The sequence below is a fragment of the Hemiscyllium ocellatum genome, chromosome 46, assembly GCF_020745735.1.
Source record: "Hemiscyllium ocellatum isolate sHemOce1 chromosome 46, sHemOce1.pat.X.cur, whole genome shotgun sequence".
NCBI lineage: Eukaryota > Metazoa > Chordata > Chondrichthyes > Orectolobiformes > Hemiscylliidae > Hemiscyllium > Hemiscyllium ocellatum.
The window spans coordinates 12,957,203-12,984,580 of record NC_083446.1 but is presented as its reverse complement, the minus strand read 5'-3'; the positions used below and the strand labels follow the sequence as shown (position 1 = coordinate 12,984,580).

Here is a 27,378-nt window from a genome sequence, read left to right as displayed (position 1 = left end):
GATCAGACATTCCCTCAAGCCATGGAACATCTCTCAGGTAACAGAACCTAGCAACAGAAGTTCTAAACTGAACGTGAACAGACCAAGAAAAAACTCACATCTGAAACAATTTAAGTTTTCAATATTTAAATCCTCTGCTGGAGTCTGCAACTGATTATCAGAAGCACAGGAGTCAGAGAAAAATCTCCAAGTTGAAGAAGTATCCAGGAGCAATTGTGATACCATCACACAATTGTCAGCGGGTGATAAATCTCTCAAGCACATGAACACAGAATATCTCAGTCTACACAAAGCAGTAATCACCACACATTATGAAGGATGTGAGGGTCCCTGAGAGGGTGTAGAGGAGATTTATCAGGATACTTTAAAGGATGACAATGTCAGAATGGAAAAACTGGGGTTATCCTCCTTGTAGCAAAGGAGACTGAGAGGAGATTTGATAAAGGTGTGCCATTGTATGACTGTTTCTGATAAGATATTCCCATTAGCTTATTGCAAGACAATTACAAATAGGTTTAAGAGATTGGCAAGAGGAAGATAGGGAATCTTTTTCTGCCCTTAGTGGGAAACACTCAGAACTCTGTGCTTAATGTCCAGGTCCAGACTAATTAAATGATGAAAGATTAAAGACTTTTTTGTGTCAGTTTGCTGTCAATGCTTTCCTTCTAACCCCTGTAAAAAGATTTTCCAACATTCATGTCAGTCCAGGAGACAAATTCATAATACTCTCTCCCATATCTTCAAGCTCAGGATGGACAAACATAGACTAGGGAGTAGATTGCGATTAGGAATCTAGGCCACTACCAAGACCATTCAATCCTACTCACTCTGTCACATCATCAAGCTGATGGCACCTGCATACTGATTTCAGCTGACCCTGGCATGTTTCTAGGTGTAGGGCTACAGATGACTCCTGCTTGTTTACAGACACAACATCAGGAGCCCCATGTTTGGGGCTTGAGGCCAACACTGGGCATTTACAAAGCTGTTCTGCTTTGTCAGTGTGCCTAAATACTACCCTCCACTTCAACCAGCCTGCAGATGTGACAAACTTTCAAGCTTCGGTTTCTGCCCTAGGCCTGCTGTAGTGGTCTACCTCAGGCCAAATGCAAGCTGGAGGAACAGCACCTCATTTTCTGCCTGGGCACTTTACAGCCTTTAGTTCAACAACTTTGAACTATAGATTCTGTCCTTCAATGTTGGTACACTCCCCTCCCCTTGGTATCTTGGGTGCACAGGTTTGGTCCTAGCAGAGTCATAGAGATGCAACTCAAACTAGCATCTACCAGTAACATCTAGTTTATTTCTCTATCACTGCCAATAATAGTTCTTTTAGCTCTGCATCCTCACCATCTGTTTTACATACTCCTTTTGTTGACATCATTAAAAGAAAATTAGTTTCCAGCCCACACTCAGTGCAACTGGACTCAAAATATTAACTTAGCTTCACTTTCCACAGATGCTACCAGACCTGCTAAGCTTCTCCAGCATTCTGTCTTTATTTCAGTTCTCCAGGAGCTGCAATGCACAGCTTTATTCAACAAACCAACCTCTGTGACAAGCGTTTATACTGCGCATACTCCAAACACCAAAGGCTATTACGTCCATTCCAACGCACAGCGACTCAGTCGACTTAAGTTAGCTCCGGGCCAATAGGGAGGCAGAGGGCGGGTCCGGAGGACTAAGGGGCGGGGCCTGTGTGCAGAGGGGGCGGGGCCGGAGGACCGAGCGAATGGGCCAGTGGCCCGAGAGGGCACGTGTGGTCTTTCAACCAATCAGAGTGAGCGCGGAGCAAGGTCAAGGTGCGACTGGAACATGCGCAAGGAGGATCGTGAGACGACGGTTTCGCAGGAGTGTAAATGGCGAACGGTGGGAGAGGAAAAGAACGGCCTGGGAATAGCGATACCTTTGATACGCCTCATAAAGGCTCTGAAAGTCGAGGAAGAACCTACCTGTGCTGAACTTGGTCGAAGTCGTGCTATATTTGTGGGCATCCTCTGTCGCCAAGCGCGGGCTCCTGGGGGCCATGTTGATCGGGGGCAAGCCGCAGCGCTGCGCATGCGTAGCCCTCTTTGGCCAGGAAGCTGGAAGGGTTCGTCTTTTGTATTTTCTCATCAATTTGTCCAGCGTTGCTATGGCAATAAATTGTGGGGCCCTTTGCAGAAATACTTGTGTCATCTATTGTAGGGATTGGAACGACGTCAGCCAGACGGTTCTTTTTCGGAATGGCAGCTGGTGACAAGTGGTGTCCTGTAGGGTTCAGTGTTGGGGCTGCAGCTGTTGACGTTTCATGTATTGGTGATCTGTATGAAGGGACTGGGGGGCATTCTGGCGAAATTCGCCGATGATACGAAGTTAGGCGGACAGGTCGGTGACGAGGTGGGGAGGTTGCAGAAAGATTTAGACAGTTTAGGGCAGTAGTCCAAGAAATAGCTGATGAAATTCAATGGGAGTAAATGCGAGGTCTTGCACTTTGGAAAAAAAGAATACAGGGATGGACTATTTTCTGGACGGTGAGAAAATTCATAAAGCCAAAGTACAAAGGGAATGTTAGTCCAGGATTCTCTAAAGGTTGACTTGTGGGTTGAGTCTGTGGTTAAGAAAGCAGTTGTCATTTTTCTCTAGAGGGTTGGAGTGTGAAAGCAGTGATGTGCTACTGAGACTTTATAAAGCTCTGGTAAGGCCCTATTTGGAATACTGTGTCCAGTTTTGGGTTCCACACCTCAGGAAGCCCATACTGGCACTGGAGTGTGTTCAGTGGAGATTTATACGGATGATCCCTGGAATGGGAGGCCTTACATATGATGGTCGGCTGAGGATCCTGGGATTGTACTCATTAGAGTTTAGAAGGTTGATGGGAGATCTAATAGAAACCTACAAGATAATGCATGATTTAGAATTTGTTTCCGTCAGGTGGGTATAGTAGGACCCTTGGGCACAGCCTTAGAATTAGAGGGGGTCATTTAGAATGGACATGAGAGGTTTCTTCAGCCAGAGTGGTGGGCCTGTGGAATTCATTGCCTTGCAGCGCAGTGGAGGCTGGGACGTTGAATGTCTTCAAGGCAGACATTGATAATTCCTTGCGAGATTCAAGAATTTAAGGGATACAGGGAGAGTATGGGTAAGTGGTGTTGAAATGACCATCAGCCATGATCGAATGGTGGAGTGGACTGGATGGGCCAAATGGCCTTACTTCTGCTCCTATCTCTTATGGTCTTATAGAATATGAGTTCCTTGTTTGGGGCATGTCCAATGAGTGAGTTCTGGCTGACGTATATAAACAGGATTGACAGGGTACTGTTTGCTCTAGGAGCTGGCTCTGAGCTGGCTGGCTCAGTGTCATGTATTATGCACATGTGGATTGGAGATGGGTTACTAGCCTTTGTGGAGCTCTTTCATCTATAATTATGGGTGAAGTGCCAAGTGGCACTGTGCGTGGTTTCCTGTACTGAGACTGGCTATACTCCTAACAAAAGTTAGGTTCCAAACGAGCGATTGTGATAGGGGACTATCTAGTCAGGGCACAGACAGATGTTTTTGCGGGTGATAGCGTGCCGTCAGAATGGTGTTTCCTCCCTGGTGCTGGGGTCAAGAATGTCTCAGAGAGGGTGCAGAATATTCTCGAAGGGGAGGGTGACCAGCAGGAGATTGTTGTAAATGTTGGCGAAAAGGATGTTCTGATGAGAGAATGTAGGAAATTAGGAAGTTAAAAAGTAGATCCTTAAGTGTAGTAATATCTGGATTATTCCTAGTGCCACATCTCAGTGAGATTAGGAATAGGAGGCTAGAACAGATAAATGCCTGGCTGAGGAGCTGGTGCAGGGGGCAAAGATTCATAGTTTTGGATCACTTGGAATCTGTTCTGGAGTACAAATGACCTGAATAAGAAGGGTGGATTGTACCTAAATTGGGAGGGGACCATTATTCTGGCAAGAAGATTTGCTAGTGTTAGTAAACTAGTGGGAGAAGAGATAGTGAGAAAAGAGAGCTGTCTGAGTCTCGTACAATTGAGAACAGGAGCAAATCAAGTGGTTAAGGCAGACAAGAGCAAGGCAGAGAACGGGATAGGACTGATAAATTAAACCGTGTTTATTTCAATGCAAAGAGGTGTGACTGGTAAGGCAGATTAAGTCAGGGCATGGTTAGGATCGTGGGTCTAATATATCATTGCTGTTACAGAAATGTGGATCAGGGATGAACAGGATTGACAGTTTAATGTTGCAGGGGAATGATGCTGTAGGAAGGACAGAAAAGAGGGCAAGAAAGGAGTGGGAATGGCATTTTTGGTTTGGAATAACATTACGGCTATACTTAGAGAGGATATTCTTGGGAATCTGTCTAGTGAAGTCATTTGGGTAGAACTGAAAAATAAAAAAGGGATAATCACCTTACCGGGATTGTACTGCAGTCCCCACCCAATAGTCAGTGGGAAATTGAGAAGCAAATTTGAAAGAAGATCTCCGTTATCTGAGAGAACAATAAGGTTTCAATGGTTGGAGTAATAACTTTCCAAAGATAGGCTGGGACTGCCATAGTGTTTAGGTTTGAATGGAGAGGAATTGAAGTGTGTCCAAGGAAGTTGTTTTTATTCAGTATGTGGATGTACCTACTAAAGAAGGAGCAAAACCTGACCTTCTATTTGGGGAAATAAGGCAGGGCAAGTGACTGAGGTGGCAGTGGGAAAGCACTTTGGAGCCAGTGATCAAAAATCTATTAGTTTAAAAATAGTTATGATAAAGGATGGACCAGATCTAAAAGTTAATTTTGACATTATTGCTCAAGAGCTTTCAAAAGTTGATTGGTGGAGGCTATCTGCAAGTAAAGGGACAGCTGGAAAGTGGGAGGGTTTCAAAAATGAGAGAACAAGAGTCCAGAGACAGTATGTTCCTATTGGTGCAAGGGGAAAGCTAATACGTGTAAGAACTATAGAATGACTAGAGAAATTGAGGCTTTGGTCAAGAAAAAGGAGGAGCATATGTCAGGTATAATTTAGAGATGCCGGTGTTGGACTGGGGTGTACACAGTTAAAAATCACACAACACCAGGTTATAGTCCAACAGGTTTAATTGGAAGCACTCGGTTTCAGAGCGCCGCTCCTTCATCAGATGACAACCACCTGATGAAGGAGCAGCACTCTGAAAGCTAGTGCTTCCAAGTAAACCTGTTGGACCGTAACCTGGTGTTGTGATTTTTTTAAACTATATCAGGTATAGACAGCAGAGATTGAGTGAATCCTTAGACAAGGGCAGCTGGAGTATACTCAAGAGGGAAATCAGGAGGGCAAATAGGGGACAGGAGATAGCTTTGGCAAATCGGGTTAAGGAGAATCCAAAGAGATTCCACAAAAGCATTTAGGACAAAAGGGTAACTAGGGATAGAACAGACCACTTAAAGATCAACAAGGCTGTCTATGTGTGGAATCAAAGGAGATGGGTGAGATACCAAATGAGTATTTTTTTGTCAGTTTTTACTCTATGGGTATGGAAGCTGGAGAACTTGGAGAAATAAATAGTGATAGCTTGGCAAGCGTCTGTTTTACATAGAACAAGTAGTTGAATGTCTTAAAAGTGGATAAATCCCAGGACCTGATCAGGTGTACCCCAGAACCATGTGGGAAGCTAGGGAAGTGATTGCTGGGCCTCTTGCTGAGATATTTATATCATTGATAGCCATGGGTGAGATGCGAGAAGACTGGAGAGTGGCTAATGTTTGCCATTATTTAAGAAATGTGAGAAGGAAAAGCCAAGGAACAATAGAGTGGTGAGTCTGACGTCAGTGGTTGGTAAGTTATACAGTCATAGAGACTGACCCTCTGGTCCAACTTGTCCATGCTGACCAAATATGCTAAATTAATCTTGTACTGTTTGCCAGCAATCAGCCCATATCCCTCTAAACCCTTCCTATTCATCTACCCATCCATATGCCTTTTAAATGTTGTAATTGTACCAGACTCCACCACGTCCTTTGGCAGTTCATTCCATACGTGCACCACCTTCTGCATGAAACAATTGCCATTAGGTCCTTTTTAAATCTTTTCCCCACTCACCTTAAACCTATGCCCCGTAGTTTTGGACTCCATTATCCTGGGGAAAAGACCTTGGCTATTCACCTTATCTATGCACATCAAGATTTTATGAACCTCTAATTGGTCACCCCTCAGCCTCCGATGCTCCAGGGAAAACAGACCCAGCCTATTCAGCCTCTCCCTATAGCTCAAACCCTGCAAACATGGCACCATATTTGTAAACCTTTTCTGAACCCTTTCTAATTTCACAATATCTTTCCGACAGTAGAGAGACCAGAATTGAATGTAGTATTCCAAAAGTGGCCTAAACACTGTCCTGTACAGTCACAACATGACCTCCCAACTCCTATATTCAGTGCACTATCTAATAAAGGCAAGTGTTCCAAATGCCTTTTCCACTAACCTGCCTACCTTTACCTTCACTCTCAAGGAACTATGAACTTGCACCCTAAGGACTTTTCATTTAGCAACACTCCCCAGGACCTTACCATTAAGTATATAAGTTCTGCTCTGAGTTGCTTTTCAAAATGCAACACCTCACATTTATCAAAACTCCATCTGCCACTACGCGCCTCATTAGCCCATATGATCGAAGTCCAGTTTTACTGTGAGGTACCCACCTTCGCTGTCCACTCCATCACCAATTTTGGTGTCATCTGCAAACTTACTCACCATATCTCCTATATTCATATCCGGACCATTTATATAAATGACAAAAAGCAGTGGAGCCAGCACTGATCCCTGTGGTATTCCCCCGGTCACAGGTCTCCAGTCCAAAAAAGCAATCCTCCACCTCCCCATCCTCTCTCTCTTACCTTCAAGCCAATTTTAAATTGAAATGGATTCCATGTGATCTAACCTTGCTAACCAGTCTACATGCGGAACCTTATTGAATGCCTTGCTGGAGACCGTAAAGATTGGTCTGAAGAGTGGTAAATGGACTTTAATTTGGATAAAGGCGAGGTATTAGCATTTTGGTAAAACTAACAAGGGCAGGACTTGCACAGTTAAAAGTAGGGCCCTGGGTAGTGCTGTAGGACAGAGAGACGTTGGGGTTTGGTATATAATTCTTTGAAGTTTGCTACACATGTTGACAAGTTAGATAAGGCATTTAGCACGCTTGCCTTCACTGTTCAGACCTTGAGTATAGCTGTTGGGCCATCATGTTAAGGTTGTATAGGACATTGGTGAAGCCTCTTCTGGAGTACTGTGCCCAGTTCTGGTCACCCTGTTATCGGAAAGATATTATCAAGCTGGAGAGGGGTTCAGAAAAGATTTACAAGGATGTTTGCTGGGAATGGAGGTTATGAGCTATAAGGACTGTTTTTTCCCATTGGAGCATAGGAGTTTGGTAGGTGACCTTACAGAGGTTTATAAAATCATGAGGGTGTAGATAAGGTGAATGACTTAGGGCAAGGTATTTCAAGACCAGAGGGCATATGTTTTAAGGTGAGAGTAGAAAGATTTAAAACAGATGTGAGAGACAATATTTTTACAGAGCATGTGGAATGAATTTCCTGAGGAATTGGTGGATGTGGGTACAGTTACAATACCTAAGAAAACCTTGGGCTAAGTACATGAATAAGAGAAGTTTGGAGGGGTATGGGCCAAGTAGACAAGTGGGACAAGTTTAGTTTGGGATTATGGTTGGCATGGACTGGTTGCACCGAAGGGTCTGTTTCTCTGCTGCATGACTGTATTACTCTATGACCAATGGAGTATGTGGGACCTGAACCCGAGCCTCTTTGTCCAGGGGTAGAGACACTTTCAATGCGCCACAGGAGCCCTACAGGGTCTGGGTTTCTGTCCACTCCTTGTACTGAACATGCAACTGGAAACATTTCACAAACTGTCCACTCAAACCACACAGCATATCAAGATCCAACAGAGTCACTGCATTCACAAGGATTTGAAAATCGTTGGTCTTTCACGGTGGATGGAAGAAAAGGTTTATTTGTTGACCATGTGGGGAAATGTTTCCAAAGTAATTGTCATTGGAAATGACCTGAGAGATTCTAAAACGTGCCTTGATCTTTTGTTTCCTGTCAATTGGACTGTCCCAATGCCCTATTGGCTGGCCTTCCACACTCAACCCTTCACAATCTCTGGCTCATCCAAAGCTATCGCTTATGGCCTAACAATGGCCAAATCATATTCATAGATCATCCCTGTGCTGGTCTACAGACTCCCAGAAACATCTCACATTTAATATTATCATTGTCTGTCTTCTCCTCCCGGTTTTCATGTGCTCATCCATTTCTACCACCTTTATAGACAGAGTTCTGGATATGATCTTTTGTAATGTAAAATGGTTCTTCCTTGTAACCTTTTAAATGTGTGTCCCTTAATTCCACCATAATCTTATGGAAGTAGCTTTTTCTTTCTCGACTTTGTTAAAATCTGTTTCAAATATCCCCTTAACATCCTCTGCTCCAAAGAGAATGAATCCTGGTTTCTCCTCAGATCCTGAACAAGGAGCTAAATTCCTTTTTTTTCCTTAGAACTATTCTGGCCAATCTTCTTCTCTGTAGCTTTGCATTCTTTCAAAAGTATAGAGACCTGAACCAGTTTCAAGACTCTTATTGGATTCTAATCTCCATATAGATTGGTCGAACCAAGTCAGTCAAAGTAGCCTTGAGGAGTTTATTGAGTGTATCTACAATAGTTTTCTTGAATAGCATGAATAGAACTGACAGGGGAGCGAGCTATCCTAGATCTGGTCCTGTGTAATGAGACAAGAATAATTAATGACGTCATAGTTAGGGATGCTTTTGGAAGGAGCGATGACAGTGTGGCTGAATTTAAAATACAGATGGAAAGCGAGAAGTTTAAATCCAGTACCAGGGTCCCGTGTTTAAACAAGGGAGAGGACAATAGGATGAGGGAGGTGATGGCTAAAGTAAACTGGACAAAAGAGGGGAATTATCGACCATTAGCTTAACCTCTGTAGTGGGAAAAATGCTTGAGTCTATTATCAAGAAAGAAATACGAAGACATCTAGATAGAAATTGTTTGATTGGTCAGACGCAGCATGGGGTCATGAAAGGCAGGTCATCCTTAATATACTGGAATTCTATAAAGACATTACGAGCACGGTGGATCAGAGGGAACCAGTAGATATGGTGTATCTAGATTTCCAAAAGACTTTCGACAAGGTGCTGCATAAAAGGCAGATAAAGATGGAAGGCATTGCGGGCAACATACTAGCATGGATAGAGGATTGATTAAGTAACAGGAAGCAAAGAATGGGGATAACTTGGTGCTTTTCTGCTTGGCGATCAATGACTAATGGTGTGCCTCAGGGATCAGTGTTGGGACAGCGATTATTCACAATTTACATCAATGATTTGGAGTTGGGCACCACATGTAAGTGTGTCAAAGTTTGCAGATGACACTAAGATGAGCAGTCGAGCAAAGTCTGCAGAGGGCTGTGAAACTTTGCAGAGGGACATGGTTCAAGTGAGTGGGCAAAGGTCTGGCAGATAGAGTACAATGTTAATAAATGTGAAGTTATCCATTTCACTAGGAGTAACAGTAAAAAGGACTTATTTGAATGGTAAGAAATTGTGGCATGCTGCTGTGCAGAGGGACTTGGGTGTCCTTGTGCACGAATCACAGAAGGTTGGTTTGCAGTGTAATTAAAAAGGCAAATGGGATTTTGTCCTTCATTGCTTTTAAAGCAGTTTAAAAGCAGAGAGGTTATGTTGCAGCTGTGCAGGGTGCTGGTGAGACCACATTTGGAGTTGTGTGTGCAGTTTTGATCTCCCTAATTGAAAAAGCATTAGAAGGGGTGCAGAGGAAGTTCACTAGGTTGATTCTGAAGTGGCTCATGAGGAGAGACTGAGTAGACTGGGATTATCTTCATTGGAGTTTATAAGAATGAGGGGAATCTGCTAGAAACCTTTAAAATCATGAAGGGAATAGATAAGGTAGAAGCAGAGAGGATGTTTCCACTGGTGGGTGAAACCTAGGACAAGAGGGCACAGCCTCAAAAGTAGGGGGAGCAGATTGAGAACTGAATTGAGGCACTTCTTCACCTCGAGGGTTGTAAATCTGCGGAATTCTGTGCCCAGTTATGTCATTGAGGCTTCCTCATTGAATGTTTTTAAAGCTAATTTAGATAACCTTGTGAAAAGTACAGGAATTGAGACATTGGTGAGAGGGTGGGTAAGTGGAGCTGAGGCCACGAAAGATCAGCCATGGTCTTATTGAATGGGGGATCGGGCTCGAAGGGTCAGATGGTCGACTCCTGCTCCTAGTTCTTAAGAAGGACTTGATACAGGTTCAGCAATTGGGGTCTCTTACGAAGGCACAGGTGGACTGTCCATTCATTTGGGCCTTTTGGTTGACTGATCTTAATATCTCTGCCTTTCTGCTTTTCCCCAGATCTACAGATTCTCAATCATTTTCTCATCAAGTCCAGTTACAGAGCTCTCTTTCAGTGGTGCAACTAGTGCATTCAGTTGTTAATCAAGAGGTTGATGGTTTGAGACCATCCAGGGACAGAGTCTTCACTGTTTGGCAGGAAGCAGTGATAATATCACTGGACATTAGATTAGATTAGATTACACGCAGTGTGGAAAGTCCACACCGACCTTCCGAAGAGCAACACACCCAGACTCATTCCCTTACATTTATCCCTTCACGTAACACTACGGGCAATTTAGTCTGGCTAATTCACCTAACCTGCACATCTTTGTGCTGTGGGAGGAAACCGGAGCACCCGGAGGAAACCCACGCAGACACTGGGAGAATGTGCAAACTCCACACAGATAGTTGCCCAAGGCGGGAATTGAACCCAGGTCCTTGGTGCTGTGAGGCAGCAGTGCTAACCACTGTGCCACCGTGCCGCCTCTGGACTGGACCTGATGAGAAAATGATTGAGAATCTGTAGATCCGACGAGTAATCCAAATCCCAGGCTAATGTTTTGGGACATGCGTTCAAATTCCACCATGGGAGATGGTGAAATATCAATACAACAAAAATCTGGAATTAACAGCTAGTCCTAGTGGTGACCGTGTAACCATAAAATCTCATCTGGTTCATTAGTGTCCATCGGGGAATTAAATCGCCATCCTTTCCTGGCCTGGCCTATATGTGACTTTAGACCCAAAGCAATATCCCCAACTCTGCGCTCACAGCAGTTAGAGATGGACAGTAAATGTTGGCCCAGCCAGTGACACCCGTGTCTCATGAAAGAATCTTTAAAAAAATTGACTCCTGGCACTTGCTTAGTTGGAATGTCAATGACCATTAGGAAGAGGAAGGGGTTCAATGTTGCAGTTTGTTGTGAACCTGATTGTCACTTTTCTACTCCCCACCCCCCCACTCATTCTGTCTGTGTCTGTCTCTCACACACCTGCTTCTTACTCTTGTCTGGCTGTCCCTGTAAGTGATAATCAGACACACGTCTCAGGGACTCCCTGATTTCTAGCACATCTCCAAACTTCCTCTCTTGGCACCTTGTCAATAACTTTCTCTAGATATATGAATATATTGTTGCCCTTACATTAGCCTTCCCAATATCCCTCCATCTTTTTCTCAGACTAAAAATGATGTCTGTAGAATCCCTGATTGGTCCATTGAGTCCACACTGACCCTCCAAATAGCATCCCACCCAGACCACCTCTCCTACCTTTTCCACCTGAGCCACCGTACTGCACCATGGGAGAGTTCAGGCCTAAAATTATTGAATCCGCTACGGAGTCTGGAGGGCTGCAGGGTCCCCAAGCAGAAAATTAGGTGTTGTCCTTGCAGTTTACACTGAGCTTCTCTGGAACACTGCAGTAATGTTGGCCAGGCAACAGGGTGGTGTGTTACACTGGCAGGCAACTGGAAGCTCAGGGTCTTTCTTTGCAGGTAGAATGTAAATACTCTGTGAAGTGGTCACCCAGTCTACGCTTTGTTTCCCCAGTGTATATGAGCCCACATTGTGAGCAGCAAATGCACTGGACTAGTGCATGTAAAGTGCTTCTTCACCTGGAAGGTATGTTTGGGCCCTTGGATACTGAGGCGGTAAACAGACAGTTGTTACACCTTTTGGCTGCAGAGGAAGGTGCCGTGAGGCTGTGGGGTGGTTTGAGAGTAAAGGAAGAATGAACCAGGATCTCCCGGAGGGAACGGTGCCTGTGGAAGGCAGACAAGGGAGGGGAGGGGATTTTTTTCTGGATGTGGCATCACACTGGAGGTGGCGGAAATGGCAGGTGAAGATCTTCTGGATGTGGATGCTGGTGGGATAGTAGGTAAAGACAAGGGGAACCCTCTCACTGTTGTGGCTCGAAGAGAAGGGGTGAGTGCGGGAGATGGGTCAGACCCAGTTAAGGGCCCTGTCGACAACGGTGCTGGGGATTCCTCTGTTGAGGAGGAAGGTGGGCATTTTGGACACTCCCTTAGTGAATTTGGCCTCATCAGAACATATGTGATGGAGCCAGAGGAACCAGAAGATTGCAATGAAGTCTTTACAGGAAACAGGGTGTGAGCACGTACAGTTCAGGTAGCTGTGAAAGTCATTGGGTTTAGAGAGGATATTAGTGGCCAGTCTATCCCCAGAAATGGAAACCCAGATGTTGAGGAAGGGAAGGGAGGGGTCAGAGATAGGCCAGGTGGAAGTGAGGGTGGGACAGAAATTGGAAGCAAAATTGATGAACTTTTCCAATTCTGGACAAGAGAGGGTGGCACCAACGATATCATCAATATATCAGGGAAAGAGTTGTGGTTGGGGGCCAGAATTTCAAAGCTGCCATAAAGCATCAGGAGAATCACAGATGTGCATGGGCAGGGACTGGACCGGGGAGAAAAGACTGAGTTATGGTAGGAAGAGATGAGCTGTGTTGAGGAGGAGCAGGCTGAAACAATGATTCTGCCTGGCCAGTGCTGTCTGGATTTTCGGAAGGAGGTTGAAGCGAGCTGTGTGGGACTGGGGAACTATCAGCTTGGAGGCAGTGGTGTTGGGGAGGGATTGCCATTACAAAATGAGGCCAGTGGCTGTAGTTGATACAATGGCCTGAAGTGCCGTGGTGGGGTCATGGTCAGGGGAGCTAGGAGGAGGTATCTGAGAGCTGGCACTCAGCGTCTGTAATGTAGAGCTCAGTACGCCAGGATCCAACAGCACCATCCTTATCGGCAAGCTTAATAAGAAAGTCAGGATTGAATCTGAGCAGACAAAGTGCAGTCAGTTTGGAGGGAGATAGCTTGGATTGGATGAGGGGGATGGAGAGATTGAGGTGACTAATGTCGTGTCGACAGGTCTCTATGTTCAGATCGGTAAAAGGCTAGAGGGAGGGGTACAGGTGGAAGGAGAGTGTTAGAGCTGGGCAAAGGAGTCTGTGGGATGGGGAGAGGACTCTTGCCCAAAGAAATGGGCATGGAGGCAAAGATGACAGATGAGTTCAACATCATGTCCCGCCCTGAAATTCATTAGGGTGGGGATGCAGAGGGATAAAGCTGAGAGCTTTAGGAGAGGGGATGGAGTCAGAGGGAAGGGGAGGGGTGCAAGGTTCCGGGAGGCCATGGGTGTCTGAGTTGTTGCATCTTGCGGGTCTTGAAAGGAAAAGATTTTTTGTTAGCATGGTGAATGAGCCGGAGGATGAAGTGGAACTGCTGGGTGGTGCAGCCCTGAGCCAGCATCTCCCTGTAAAGTTAGGCAAACTCTCCTCCTTAAAAGGCTGTTCACACTCGATCAGAGATTTAACAACTTTGCTACTACGATGTGCTCAGGAAAGTGAGGCCTCACTGCTTGGTAGGGTGGAATAGGCTTGAAGGACTAAATGGCCAACTCCTGGAGTCCTGACTGAGCTGTCAGTTCTGCAGGGTCTGGGTTCTACCTTCTTCATTCACTGACTCCCAACTGAAATTGTTTTTGCATTAGATCAGTTCACTCTGAACGATAATCCTAATTTCACCTCAGGAGCAAAATCTACAACTTAAAATCAGTAATAAAAGAGTTTCTGTGGTTTTTCAACATCATTCATAACCTCAAACCGCCCCAAAGTGATTGACAATGATGGACTTTGGAAGGAAGAATAAGGAAGGGGAAAATAAACTAAATGGTGCACATTTAGAGTGGATATACAGAAATCTTTGAATATGACAGCACACTGTTTTATAACAATGTGAATGGAGGTCCCAGGATTTATTCTTCGAGGCATGCAGGACAAAAGCAAGGAAGTTAAGATGAACTTTACGAAACCTTTCGTAGTCGTGAGCTGAAATCTTATGTTTGATTCTGAAGGATGTCAGGGTGTTGAAGAGGGTGCAGGGAACGTTCACCAGACCTGTGAGTATCAAGGGTGAGAGATTTCAGATATGTGGAGGCACAGCTTTCCTTTGGGCAGAGAAGAGCAAGGATTGATTCAGTAAGTGTGTTGAATTTATTTTTAAGGAGTTTTCTTTAACAGTGGGAGTGACTGCTTTCATTGGCCAGGTGGTTGGGAACTGCAGAATGCAGAAAAACCTCCAAGGTGAAAATGAGGAATTATGTCACTGAGCAAGTTATGATGAATTGGAACACACTGCCTGAATAACCTGGAGAAGCAGATTTCAAAAACAATCTAGGCTTTTACCTCGAGGGAAGGAGAAGCCAGAGAGACACTGATAGTCTTTCAGCTCATTGATAGTTTTTTCAGAGACAACGTAGTAACAATCAGCTCTTCTCTCTGATTCTATTGCATATGTTTACTAGGAATCATTAAATTAAGGATATTATTTAGCTCGAGAGTGTTCAGAAAAGAGTTGCCAGGAATGTTGCCAGGTGTGGAAAGTTTCGGTGATAAAGAAAGGATGGATCAACTGGGGCTTTTTTTTAATGGAGTTTATAAGGTTGAGAGGTGACCATTTAGAGGTTTATAAAATCATGAGGGGTATAGGTAGGGTTAACATTGGGTGTTTTTTCCTTAAAATATGCCTCATAGTCTTGAAATTCGAAGGTGAGAAGAGAGATTTAAAAAAGACATGAGGGGTAAATCTTTTGCACAGAAGGTGGTTCACATGTGAATGAACTTCCTGAGGAAGTGGTGGATGCGGACCCTTTCAACACTTAAAAACATTTAGATAAGGACATCAATTGGAAAGGTTTGGAGGGATATGTGCCACAAGCTTGCAGGTGGGACTACTTTTGTTTGGGATTATGTTCAGCAAGGACTAGTTGGACCAAAGGGTCTGTTCCCGTGCTGTATGATTACGACTCTATTACAGAGTCTTATAATAGCAGAGCATGAATGGGGCCTGTTAGGCTCATCGTGAACCCATTGGCTTTTCCAAAGAGCTAATCTGTTAATGGCACTCTCTCTCACTCTTTCTACCTACCCCTTGTCAAAGGTTCAGCCCATCACCTGCCTGTGACACACAGACACAGTCACACTGGGGAGAAACCATGGAAATGTAGGGTCTGTGGGAAGGAATTCAGTTATGCATCTGGGTTGGAACATCCCCTATATGCACATAGGGATAGGCCTTTCAACGGGTCAGTGGAGGGATTCACTTGGGTCTTCGAAACTCCAAACATGCCAGAGGGTTCGTACTAGAGAGAAACAGTGACAGAGCTTTAAAATGCAGCTCTGTTTTTATAACCTCAGTGAGAATCAGAGACAAACTCTGGGTCCAGAAACCCATGAAAGTTTTGAGATGAGATTTTGGGTTCATAGACTCTGAGGCAGCAATGGCTGTTGTGGAGCTTAAACTGCTTTCTGATATCTACGGTGTCCTTTCAATCATTATTTTAAACAAAAACATTGATGGTTGCAGTCGAATGGACAGACTCCAAGGCACGATAGTTGCTGTTAAAAAAAACCTGTATGTGTGTGTGTGTGAGCTTATTTCTTGAATAATCAGGATCATAATGTACAATAATTATGATTCTATTATATTAATAGTCAGGCTCCACTGTTCATCATGAATTGCCTCTTGCGTACAGATTTGAAATCCTGTAAGATTCTGGATACTGATATGTGAAGAATCAGATAACTATGATATTAATATTCTGGTTCCTATCACATCAACAATCAAGGTCCAATTAATTATGCAGCTCCCACTGCATTCCCAATCAGTTGCCTATTCCATCTGTACTCAAATGTTCAACAATCAGGAAGTTGTATGTCAAAAATCACACACTTCAGTTAATAATTAATACATCATTAATTAGGATTCTATTACATTCAAGATATTTGATGTTTTGTCAATAATCCTTATCATAAAAGATGAATAATCCGAATGACATTGCATTAATGAACAGACTCCAAGAACACTAATGATCCATTAATAATCCTCAATCCATTTATTAGCTGAAGAGCCTTCCTCCTGACCGCCTCCCCCCCCCCCCCCCCCACCCCCCCGAAAAGAAACCGGCACACTGGGGTCAGAGGCATTGAAATGAGGTCACTTCAGGAGAAGGTTGTTAAAGATTTTAATGCATTTATCTCAACACTCATCAGTCACAGTCACACCTGACTGTTCTACATTCTTTTTTTTTTCTTCACTTGTGTGATGTGGCTGGAGCTTGCTGGACATCTATTCCTCATCCTGAACTTCCCTTGAGAAGGTGGGTGGTGAGATGACTTCTAGATTTGCTGTAGCCTCTTTGCTGTAGGTGCACCCACAATGCTGCCAGGGAGGGAACTTCAGGTTTTTGGCCAAGTGACACATGGAACAGCTGACATATTTCCAAATCCAGATAGTTCAGAGAGATTTGAGGGCAACTTGATATATGGTGTTCCCATTATATTTGCTGCTCTTGTTCCTGTGGGTTGCAGGTTGGAAAAGTGCTGTCCAAGGAGCCTTGGTGAATTTCCACAGTGCATCTTGTAGATGGTACACACTGCTGCTGCTGCTGAGTGTCAGTGTTTAAGGGAGTGAATGTTGAAAGTGATGCCAATTAAGCAATTTGCTTTATGCTGATACTTCGGGCTACTTGAGTGTTGTTGGAGGTGTACCCACCTTCCTGACAAAGCTTATTATTATTAGTGGTTATCAGGTGTCATTGTGAGTTGCTGTATCTGGTGCTGGCACCATTCTAGAAGTAGTGCTATCAAAGTGTATAGGGATGGGCATTTTGCCTTTGAAAGGAGTGGTTGAGACAGAAGGTAGACAGCCAACTAGCTCCAAAGTCTCGTCAGGTCCTATCCTATTGATGGTGTTGAATGCTTTACCGAGACTGATGAAAATATGGAGTGAAGGTCTGTCCTGTTCCCCATATCTTCTCCCATAGCTGGTGTACAGGAAATGTCATCTGTTAATCTGCCAGCACAGAAACAACACTGTGCTTCTGGACACACTTGCTCTGCAGGTGGTTGCAGTGTTTTAAACTCCCAAAACCCCCCTTCTTTGCGATGCTAAAGAGGGAGATGTTGTTGCAGTTACTGTCTCCTGTGTTTTTGTACCATGTGAGTGTATTTGCATCATGTTTGTCCTGTTGATGGCCTCAACTGGGACCTTGGGTTCATGTCATACTATAGGTGACCCCACTATATTACACACACTCTCACATACAAACACACACTCCTCCAGACCCACACACTCAAGCAGACCTTCTCTCATATACAAGCTTTCTCTCATATGCTCACACACACACGCCCTCTCACAGACCTGTACCCCAATACACTCACACACACACAGACGTACACTCTCTCACAGAAACTCATACATACATGCACACACTCACTTGGTCTCCTCTGCACACACAAATATAAGCTTGTGCAGTGAATTTGTACTTGCAGAATTATGCTTTATTTTACTCAAAAACTGCATAAATCCATGTAAGATTCTGTAGCTCCCACTTTAGAAATAGAATCAGTCTGACTTAACATTGGGACACAGACAGACTTTAACTTCACACCTTCAATGCATTATCTGAACTGAGATGGCACCAGACTAACATGGTCATTCTAAAGAATGAAAGACGTAAGCTAAATTTGTTTACTGTTACATTCCATGACACTGCAATCCTGTTGCTATAAAGTCTGTGTCTTATGATTCTGCTCCACAATCACCTGATGAAGAACAAGCACTTTGAAAGCTAATGATTCCAAATAAACCTTTTGGACTATAAACTGGTGTTGTGTGATTTTTAATTTTGTCCACCCCAGTCCAACATTGGCATCTCCAAATCACGTCCTGTTGAACAGATCCTACCTCCCAATAAAGGAGGAGGAGATCATAAAGCTGCGGCAGTAAATGGCACTTTCTATATTTGAGCAAATTCTTTCTGTCCTAGGAAACTTTTTGCTTGCTCAGCAATCAATTGGCTTTTTCCAGGTCTGGCGATGAACTCAGCCACAACAGGAAGGTGCAGGAGAATGTCAAGTAGAGATTCAGAAATGTCTCTGTCACAGGAGTACAGCTCACAGCAATGTTCAATCCTTTGGGAGTTTGCTTCTGTTTACTTCTTTCAGTGAAAAGTTCATTTCCAAACGTCAGCTGGGAAATGGTGATGCTCTTGATCACCTCAAATGTAGCACATAGATTTCCATCATCACAGGCAGTTTGGATTTCTGCACAGAGATTGATCCAGTGTTTCCTTATCATATCTCCAAGTGATTTGCACAACTGTCTCAACTACGGTCAGGTGATACTGTGTTCCAGCTGTTGGGCTGATGTTGTAAATCAGATCAGCTTTGATTATTGCTTCAATGACAGATGTCATCTCTGCTGATTAGATCTCAAACCAGTGTTTATTATGGGTTCCACCTTTCTCATATTGCTGTGTCATAAATTCATTACCTTCATTACAGTGGTGCTTTATAAACACTGATTTGGAGAGTTTGTAAAGACCAATTTAGGATTGAAGCAAAAATTCTTCATCTACAAATATAATTATCATGGAATTAAGTCCTTGAATTAAGGGGGAAGCTCAGAGCTGCATAATAAGAGGCAGTGCAGCTTCAAAAGCTATGACACATTGAGAGTGTCAGACTGCATCTAGATTTATGGATTGTTAATGTCAGCAGAAACAAATCAAATTTTGTCAGATTTTCAATCACGGATGTAGTTAACAGAAGAATCCAAGCCCTGTAGTCACTAATGGACTTGTTAGTGTCTCTGTAGCTGGGATGGCTGAGTGAATTCTATCCCACACACAGCAATAAAATGGCCTTTCCACAGTGTGAACTTGCTGATGTGTCAGCAATTGGGATGACCAAGGGAATCTCTTCCCACACTCCGAGCAAGTGAAGGGCTTCTGCCCACTGTGGGTGCGTTGGTATTCTTTAAGTTCCATTGACTGCTTGAATTTCTTTCCACAGGAAGTGCAGTGGAATGGATTCTCTTTCATGTGAAAATGGTGGTGCGAATAGAGGGCGAGTTACTGAGAGAATCCCGTCTGACACACAAAGCAAGTGAACAGTTTATGCCTGTGTGACTTTGCTTGTGTTCACTGAGCATATCTGAAACCCTAAACGCTCTGTCCACAGGTTGTACAGCTGAATGGCTTCTCCTTGGTGTGAACAAAGGCTGGATGACCAAGCAAATCCCTTCCCACACGAAATGCAGGTGAATGGCCTCTCCCCAGTGTGAATGTGCCAATGGATATCCAGCTGGGATGAATAATGAAATCCTTTCCCACAATCTTCACATTTCTACGGTTTCTCCATGGTGCTGATATCCTCCGGTCTCTCCAGGTTGAATGATCAATTGAAGCCTCGCCCAAACACACAAGATCTGTACAGTTTATTGTTTATTCACACGTGTAAATCCACCGCTTAATGCTTTACAAAAAGTCATCCCTATCAGTCCAGGATGGTAATTCTGAACGGAGAATTGCAATTCCCCTGGAATGCTGTTTCCTGGTGTCCCCTCCTCCCCTTGCTGAAATACAAATAAACTGTGGAATAATTCTTCACTTGCTGGAGACAATCCGATTATTTCTGGAAATAAACATTCCTCAGGCTGCAGCTCCAGTCAAGCATTTGGCTGCGCATGTGCCATAGGGATTGGCTCTTCATGACCACAATGCTCTGGCTACCGAATGATTGGCGGCAGGTTTGCACCAATAGCAGCAGGGGGCGGTACAGGAGACCGGGTCTTGAACGGACGTTCCTCCAACCAATCGGAGTGGGCGGGGCCAGCCGTGACTGGCGCATGGGCAGTGTGGATGGCTGCTGGACCCGGAAGGAGGAAGTGCAAAGTCTGAGAGACGAGAATTGGGAGTTGTCCTGAACACTGCTGGTCCGAGCTATCCACAGTCGGATTAGAAACTCCAGAGTCTCGTTTACACCCAAATGAAATGTTTGTCTTTCCTGGACTGAGAAGGTTGGGAATCTTCTACGTTCTATTTTTGCAGGAGATTGAACGGAAAGGATTCGCAGACGGGAAACCCGAGCTAAACATCTCATCAAGGTATAGAGAGAATTCACACGATACCAGGTTATAGCCCAACAAGTTTGTTTGAAAGCAAACAAGCTTTCGGAGCGCAGCCCCTTCAGCAGGTGCAACGAGAGAGCAGGGTTTGCATAAACAGCCAGAGAGATAAAACGATCTTCCAATTGATGTGAGTGCAGAGTCAGATAATACATCTCTGCACTGACCAAGAGTGTGGGGTGGGGTGTCAAGTGTTTATAATGCTAATGTCAGTACTGTGCTATCATGAACAATCAACAGAGCGATAAGAATATACAAAAGGTGACCTCGAGTCTGACTCTGAAATGTGGGTGTGAGGCTTTGTTGGCAAGCTGCTTGAGTTTTTTAGTCTGGAATCAGGCCGATTTTATTCCAAAAGCTGGAATGTATAAGATGCCATTAACTGACTGTAATTACAAATTGTGTCTTTTGAACAAATTAGGATGTACCTGCAAATAAACAAATACCTTGGATGAAATGATTCACCCTGTGGATTCATGTGTGTATGTGGGGGCGTGGGGGAAGAATGGGTGGATGAGGAGAGGAGGGGAGGGGAGGGGAGGGGTGGGGAACTGTGTGTGTGTGTGTGTGTGTGTGTGTGAGAGAGAGAGAGAATGCACTTGAGAGAATGTGTGAGAGTGTAATAAGGAGTTCAAAATTGTACAAACACCACAACAAGATAAAGAAAGTTTGTCAATGGGCGGAGCAGTGGTAAATGGGATTTAGAGTCATACAGATGTACAATATTGAAACAGACCATGCTGATCAGATATTTTAAATTAATCTGGTCCCATTTTTGTGCATTTGGCCCATGTCCCTCTAAACCCTTCCAATTTATATACCTTTTTAAAATGTTGTAATGATACCAGTCTCTACGACTTCCCAAAGCTGCTCATTCCATACACGCATCATCCTCTACATTTAAAAATTGCCCCTTCTGTCCCATTTAAGTGTTTCCCCTCTCACCTTAAACCCATGCCATCTAGTTTTGGACTCCATCAACCCCAGGGAAATTACCTTGTCTATTTACCATATCCATGCTTATCATGATTTTATAAACCTCCACAAGGACACCCCTCAACCTCGAATGTTCAAGGGTATATAGCCCCAGCCTATTCAGCCTCTCCCTATAGTGCAACCCCTCCAACCCTGGCTATCTTTTCTGAACTCTTTCAAGTTTACTAACTTACTAATCATACCTCATATGTTCATATCCAAATCATTTATATAAATGACAAAAAACAGTGGACCCAGGACCAATCCTCGTGGCACATTGCTGGTCACAAGGCTCCAGTCTGAAAAGCAATCGTCCACCACAACCCTTTGCCTTCTACCTTCAAGCCAATTCTGTATCCAAATAGCTGTATTCCATGTGATTTTAAGCTTGCTCACCAGTCTACCATGAACACCTTACTGAAGTCAATATAGGTCATGTGCAACATTCTGCTCTCATCAATCCTCTTTTTTTTCCTTCTTCAAAAAATTGAATTAAGTTTGTGGGACGTGATTTTCCACACACAAAGCCATGTTGACTATCCGAATCCGTCTTTGCCTTTCCAAATACAGGTAAATCCTGTCCCTCAGGATTCCCTCCAATAACTTGTCCACCATTGATGTCAGACTCAGTGGTCTATAATTCCCTGGTTTTTCATTAACACCTTTCTTAAATAGTGGCACTACATTAGCCAATATCCAATCTTCTGGAGCAATAATTTCCTTAGCTTCTCACAGTGGTCTAGGGTACACCCAGGAGTTATCCATCTTTATGCATTTTAAGCTGTCAAGCACTACCTGGTATGTAATATAGCTTAATCTTGAAGAGTATAAGGTGATGCATTTTGGCAGCTCTACCAAGGCGAGGGGACACATTGCATGGCTGGACCCCAGAAAGTACAGAGGATCAGAGAGTCATTGGTGCGCATGCCCACAGATAAAGTGGTTAAAAAGCATATGGGATACTTGCCTTTTTTTGTTTGGGGCATTGAATACAAGAGCAGGGAGATGATAATGGAGCTCTGTAGGACATTTGTTAGACAGCAGCTGGAGTACTGTATGCAGTTTTGGTTACGTGCTTAGAAGGACATGATTACAAGAGAGGAGGTGCCTGGCTTGAACGTATCAGCTATGGAGAGAGACTAGATTGTTGGGTTTGCTTTCCTTGGAGCAGAGAAGTTCAAAGGGGATGGGATGGGACCTGATTGAGGTGTAAAAACGTTATGAAGAGCATAGATAGGGGAGATAAAAAACAACTTTCTTCTTGGTGGAGGGATCAGTCAGCATGGGGTGTAGATTTAAAGTAAAAGGCAGGAGGTTGAGAGAGGATTTAACCAAGTTTTTTTTTCAGTTAAGTAGGTGGTGGGTGTCTGGAACTCTCTACTTAAGATCAGTAGAGCTCAATTATCTCTCTCGAGTTTTAATTAGTTCACAGACCTCAGATCTATGTATGGCAGCAAGGTCTGCACCCAGATGTCAATGCATTAGCACAGTGATCAGCATGTGTGGCACAGCGGAGATTGAACTGTGGTAGAGGTCAGAGCCATTACAACATTTAAGAAGTATTTACATGAGCACTTTAAATAGCACAGCATACAAGGTTAGGGGCCAAATCCTGGAAAATGGGATGAGAGTAGACAGGTGTAGGATGACCACTGCAGATACAAAGAACCAAAGGGCCTGTTTCTCCCTGCAAAAACTCTATGATTATAAGACTTAACAGTCATTCAATTTATCAGAGCCTAAATCTCACTGGCATTTTGATTGTGGAAAGAAAAATATCTGCTGTGTCTATTTCTCTAGGCCTTGGGATCTTTCTATGCATCCTATTAATTAACATTCCAAAACTACTGGTTAGACTCCTTTGGATCTGTCCCAGACTTGCTCATCTCTAAGGACTGGTTGAATTCTGTTATTCATTGCATTCCATGTACTATCTCTGTCAAATTCAGTTATTCCTCTTATATTTTCCACTGTCTAAATTATATATGTAAAAAATACAAAAGACAGTTGGTCTTAACTAACTGCTATAAGATTTGTAATATGAATTTATGTTAAAAAGTTCATTATAAAATGTAGAATTGTACAGGTACTTCTACTGTTAGCACTTTGTGATTAATAATTGCAAGCAATCTATTTCATTCAGGGCGTACCACACATTTTTTTATAGTTAAGGAAAGCATTCCTTAAGACTAATTAACTTTCACATGTATGTTTAAATGCTTTTCCCCTAATGCTTCTATTAAATGTTAGCAATATATGTATCTATACTTAGGAGAAAGTGAAGACTGTAGATGTTGGAGATTAAAGTCAAAACGTGTGGTGCTGGAAAAGCACAGTAGGTTATGCTGCCTGACCGGCTTTTCCAGCACCACACTTTTTATATCTATACTTATGTTGAATCTATCTTTATGAATATCTGAAGAATCTTTAACCACAACCTATTTTCTTAATATTGTGAATAATATTGTGTAGTAATATTGTGAAGCAACCAATTACTACAAAATAACTTTAGCTATTGTTTTCAAAGTTGCTTAATGAATTAGGTGCTAATGGGCTGAGATTTTGATTCCTTGTTTTAACTGGTGCTGTTCACCTAATGGGACAACATCCATTCATTAATGAGGCTTTAATCAATTATTTGTCTATCCTTAGACAGCCTGTTATCAAACTGTCTCAAATGGTTGCTTGCAGGGTCCCTTATTGACCTTGGAATAGGCCTGTTCAAAGATACCATTATGTTGCACTTAAATATTGTAGCAGGCTATTTCATTCTGTTGAATACTTGTTGGCCATTTTGTGTCTTTCAAACATGGGCCTCCTTACAGGCCTAATAGATAAAGGATGTTTCTGATGACCAGGGTGTCAGAACCAGAGATCACAGTCTAAGGATAAGAAGTAGATTATTCAGAACTGAGATGAGGAGAACCCAGAGAGTGGTGAGCCTGTGAAATTCTCTGTCCCCAAAATTGGTTGAGGCAAAACCATTGAATTTATTCATTAACGAGTTAGATATAAAATCAGAAATTACTAGAGAAATGTTTTAGGTCCAGTGAAGTTCTCTCCATGAATGCTGTCAGACCAACTGGATTTCTCCAGCAATTCCTATTTTTGCTTTAGATTTCCAGCATCTGCAGTTTTGGGGACTTTAAGGACTTACATGCAGTTCTTAGAGCTGAAAGGAAAAAGGCTATGGGGACAAAGCAGGATCAGGGCACTGAGTTTGATGATTCTCTATGATCGTATTGATTGGTGGAGCATGCTCAAAGGTTTTCAGATAACAACTCCAGAATTGGTGGTATGGTGGACAGTTAAGAAGGTTATATAAGATTACAAAGACCTTTGAGTATAGGTGTTGAGACATTATGCTGAGATTGTACAGGATGTTGGTGAAGTTCCTTCTGGAGTGCTGTGTCCAGTTCTGGTCACCTGGTTATAGTAAGGATATTATTAAGCTGGACAGGCCTCAGAAAAGATTTACCAGGATGTTGCCAGGAATGGAGTGTTTAAGTATAAGGAGAGGCTGGGTAGACTGGGACTTTTTTAACTGGAGCATAGGAGATTGAGGAATGAATTTGTCGAGGTTTATAATATCATGAGAGGCACACAAAAGATGAATGGCAAATGTCTTTTCCCAAGGGTGGGGGATTTCAAGGCATATTTTTAAGGTGAGAGGGGAAAGATTTTAAAAATACATGGGGGACATTTGTTTTTTTACAGTGTGGAAATAAACTGCCAGAGAAAGTGGTAGATGCAGTTACACCATTGAAAAGACATTTGGATAAGAAATATGTGGAGGGAGGACTAGTTTAGTCTGGGGTTATGGTCTGTGCTGACTCTGAAGGACTGAATGGCCTCCTCCTGCTCCTATTTTCTATCCATGACGGGTCCCGCCCCTCATTCGCTCCGATTGGATGGTAGACCAAACTTCCGGTCGGGCTTCCCTTTCTCCCTCTTCCTATTGGTACTATCTGTCTGTCAATCATCTCTCCGTCAGGAGCATGCTCGGTGGTGTCTTCAGGTCGGACTCAGGGGGCCTAATAGAAAGGTTTGGACGGTTATGGCAGCGGGTAGGTCGGGAGGCTTCATTTAAACATCAATGTTTTTAACTGTGAATTGGAAGCGCGTGGTCGGACTTTTAATCCGGCGACAGACACTCGGGTGTTTCTGTGATTTAGACGCCCCGTTCACGGCCACCATTCTGTCCCGCCCTACTGTGTCTGTCCTGTTTGTCCGTTGGTCCATGCTCCCGTCAATCATTCCGCTTGCCCATGCGCAGAGATGCCAATCGAGTGTCATTTGTTTGTAACTTCTGTGGCCGGTAGAGGGCGAGATGGAGCCGTGCTGGCCCAGATGATGTTAGTAACACTTTGTACAGCTGCAGACTCTGGCCAACATCAGCAGCTCCCAGGTTTGTGCTGCAGTTGGTGGGCCTCTCCTTCCCCAGAATAAGTCCAAAAATACGTCCTCCATCGTGGGGCAGCAAGTGAAGGCTACAGTGAAGAAGTAAATACCTTTGGGACGGAATCAATGAGTCCTCTGATTTCTGGTGAGGAGGGAAAACCTGTACAGTGAGGATTCACACACATCCACTGGAGGTTGCAAACCCTGAGGAGGAATCTCTGCAGGTCCCGGGTTTGCAGGTCACTTTCGGGAGCATACAATCGTCTTGGTGAAGCAAGAGCTTCAAGATCCCTGCATGTGGGAGAGAAAATGATTGCTTCTCATTTAGTTTAATTCCACTGTGCACACTATGGCTTGAGAATTGAAACCAGCCCAGAGTAAAGGGAGGCAAAGACTGGAGAAAGGAAATGGTTAATCGAGACATGAAGAGTTTTGTACTTTTCTTTTTCAGGCTGCAAGGCGTGGAAGATTTGTAGAGGAATAGCTTCAAACTCGATGTCCAGATCTGACAAGGTTTCTCAATTCAAGATATTTCAAACGTCACTATCACTGGAAAAGCTGATAGACACTTATGGATGTATGAGATTCTTCCAAAGCAGTGAGACCTGACAGCTAAAATCATTGCACCTTTCAGAGCAGGAGTGTATGTGGAAGAGGGATAAACTGATCATCCAATGTGGAAAGCACCAATATACTGGCACCATGGAAAAATTATGGAAATGTGAGGACTGTGGTAAAGGATTCAGTTATCCATCCCTGTTGAGAAACCATCAAAGTATTCACACTGGTGAGAGGCCATGGAAATGTGAGGACTGTGGAAAAGGATTCAATTATTCATCCCTGCTGGAAATTCATCGACGCATTCACACTGGGGAGAAACCATTCACCTGTTCTGTGTGTGGGAAGAAATTTACACAGTCAACTTCCCTGATGATACACCAGAGAATTCACACTGAAGAAAAGCCCTTCAGCTGCACTTTCTGTGGGAAAAGATTCAATAGCACATCTACACTAACTATCCACCAGCGAATTCACACTGGGGAGAAGCCATTCACCTGCGCTGTGTGTGGGGAGGGATTCATTAGGTCATCTGGCCTTTCAACGCATCAAAAAATTCACACTGAGGAGAGGCCCTTCAGCTGCGATTCCTGCGGAATGTGTTTTAAGCAGTCATCCACCCTCACTGCACACCAGCGCACTCACACAGGGGAGAAACCATTCAACTGTTCTATGTGTGGGAAGGGATTCACTCAATCATCTACACTCATTGCTCACCAACGGGTTCACACAGGGGAGAGACCATTTACCTGCTCTGTTTGTGGGAAGGGATTTGCTCGATTATTTATCCTGCAGTCACACCACCGAATTCACACTGAGGAGAGGCCATTCAGCTGCACTTCTTGTGGAAAGAGTTTCAGGCAGTCATCTGGCCTCTCTGTACACCGACGCACTCACTCTGGGCAGAGGCCATACAGCTGCTCTGTGTGTGGGAAAGCATTCACTCGGTCCTTCAACCTGCTAAGACATCAACAAGTTCATATGTGACAGCAGAGTTTAGATTGTCCTGTCACATCCAGCATTGATAGTCTGACAGTTTTTTTGACAACCTTTATAAATGGCTGGAGTTTCA

At 43.7% G+C, this 27,378-nt stretch overlaps 2 protein-coding genes across 6 annotated transcripts in view; one reads left to right on the top strand and one right to left on the bottom strand.

Moving 5' to 3' along the window:
* The window catches only part of LOC132836127 (zinc finger protein 239-like), a 7,715-nt gene extending 5,686 nt beyond the window's left edge, over positions 1–2,029 (bottom strand). Inside the window, exon 1 of one of the 2 annotated variants that reach the window (XM_060855437.1) lies at positions 1,953–2,029. The gene's annotated coding sequence lies outside the window, so the exon portion shown is untranslated. Of the gene's footprint in view, positions 1–1,471; positions 1,558–1,952 lie in introns of those variants that run through there. The other variant, XM_060855436.1, reaches the window with a different exon arrangement.
* LOC132836126 (zinc finger protein 239-like) lies at positions 1,824–27,378 on the top strand. 4 transcript variants are annotated; one of them, XM_060855434.1, is made up of 3 exons: positions 1,824–2,092; positions 19,427–20,351; positions 26,200–27,378. In XM_060855434.1, exon 3 carries the CDS (start codon positions 26,394–26,396, stop codon positions 27,291–27,293), a length of 900 nt encoding a protein of 299 aa, XP_060711417.1. In that variant the 5' UTR covers positions 1,824–2,092; positions 19,427–20,351; positions 26,200–26,393; the 3' UTR covers positions 27,294–27,378. The 4 variants fall into 4 exon arrangements, with proteins under 4 accessions (XP_060711417.1, XP_060711415.1, XP_060711416.1 ...); XM_060855432.1 differs by having other exon boundaries at positions 19,259–20,351; XM_060855433.1 differs by lacking the exon at positions 1,824–2,092 and adding an exon at positions 14,359–14,380 and having other exon boundaries at positions 19,259–20,351.

Coding starts and splice junctions, on each gene's coding strand:
- LOC132836126 (XM_060855434.1), top strand. CDS start 26,394: ATGTGGAAGAGGGATAAACTGATCATCCAATGTGGAAAGCACCAATAT.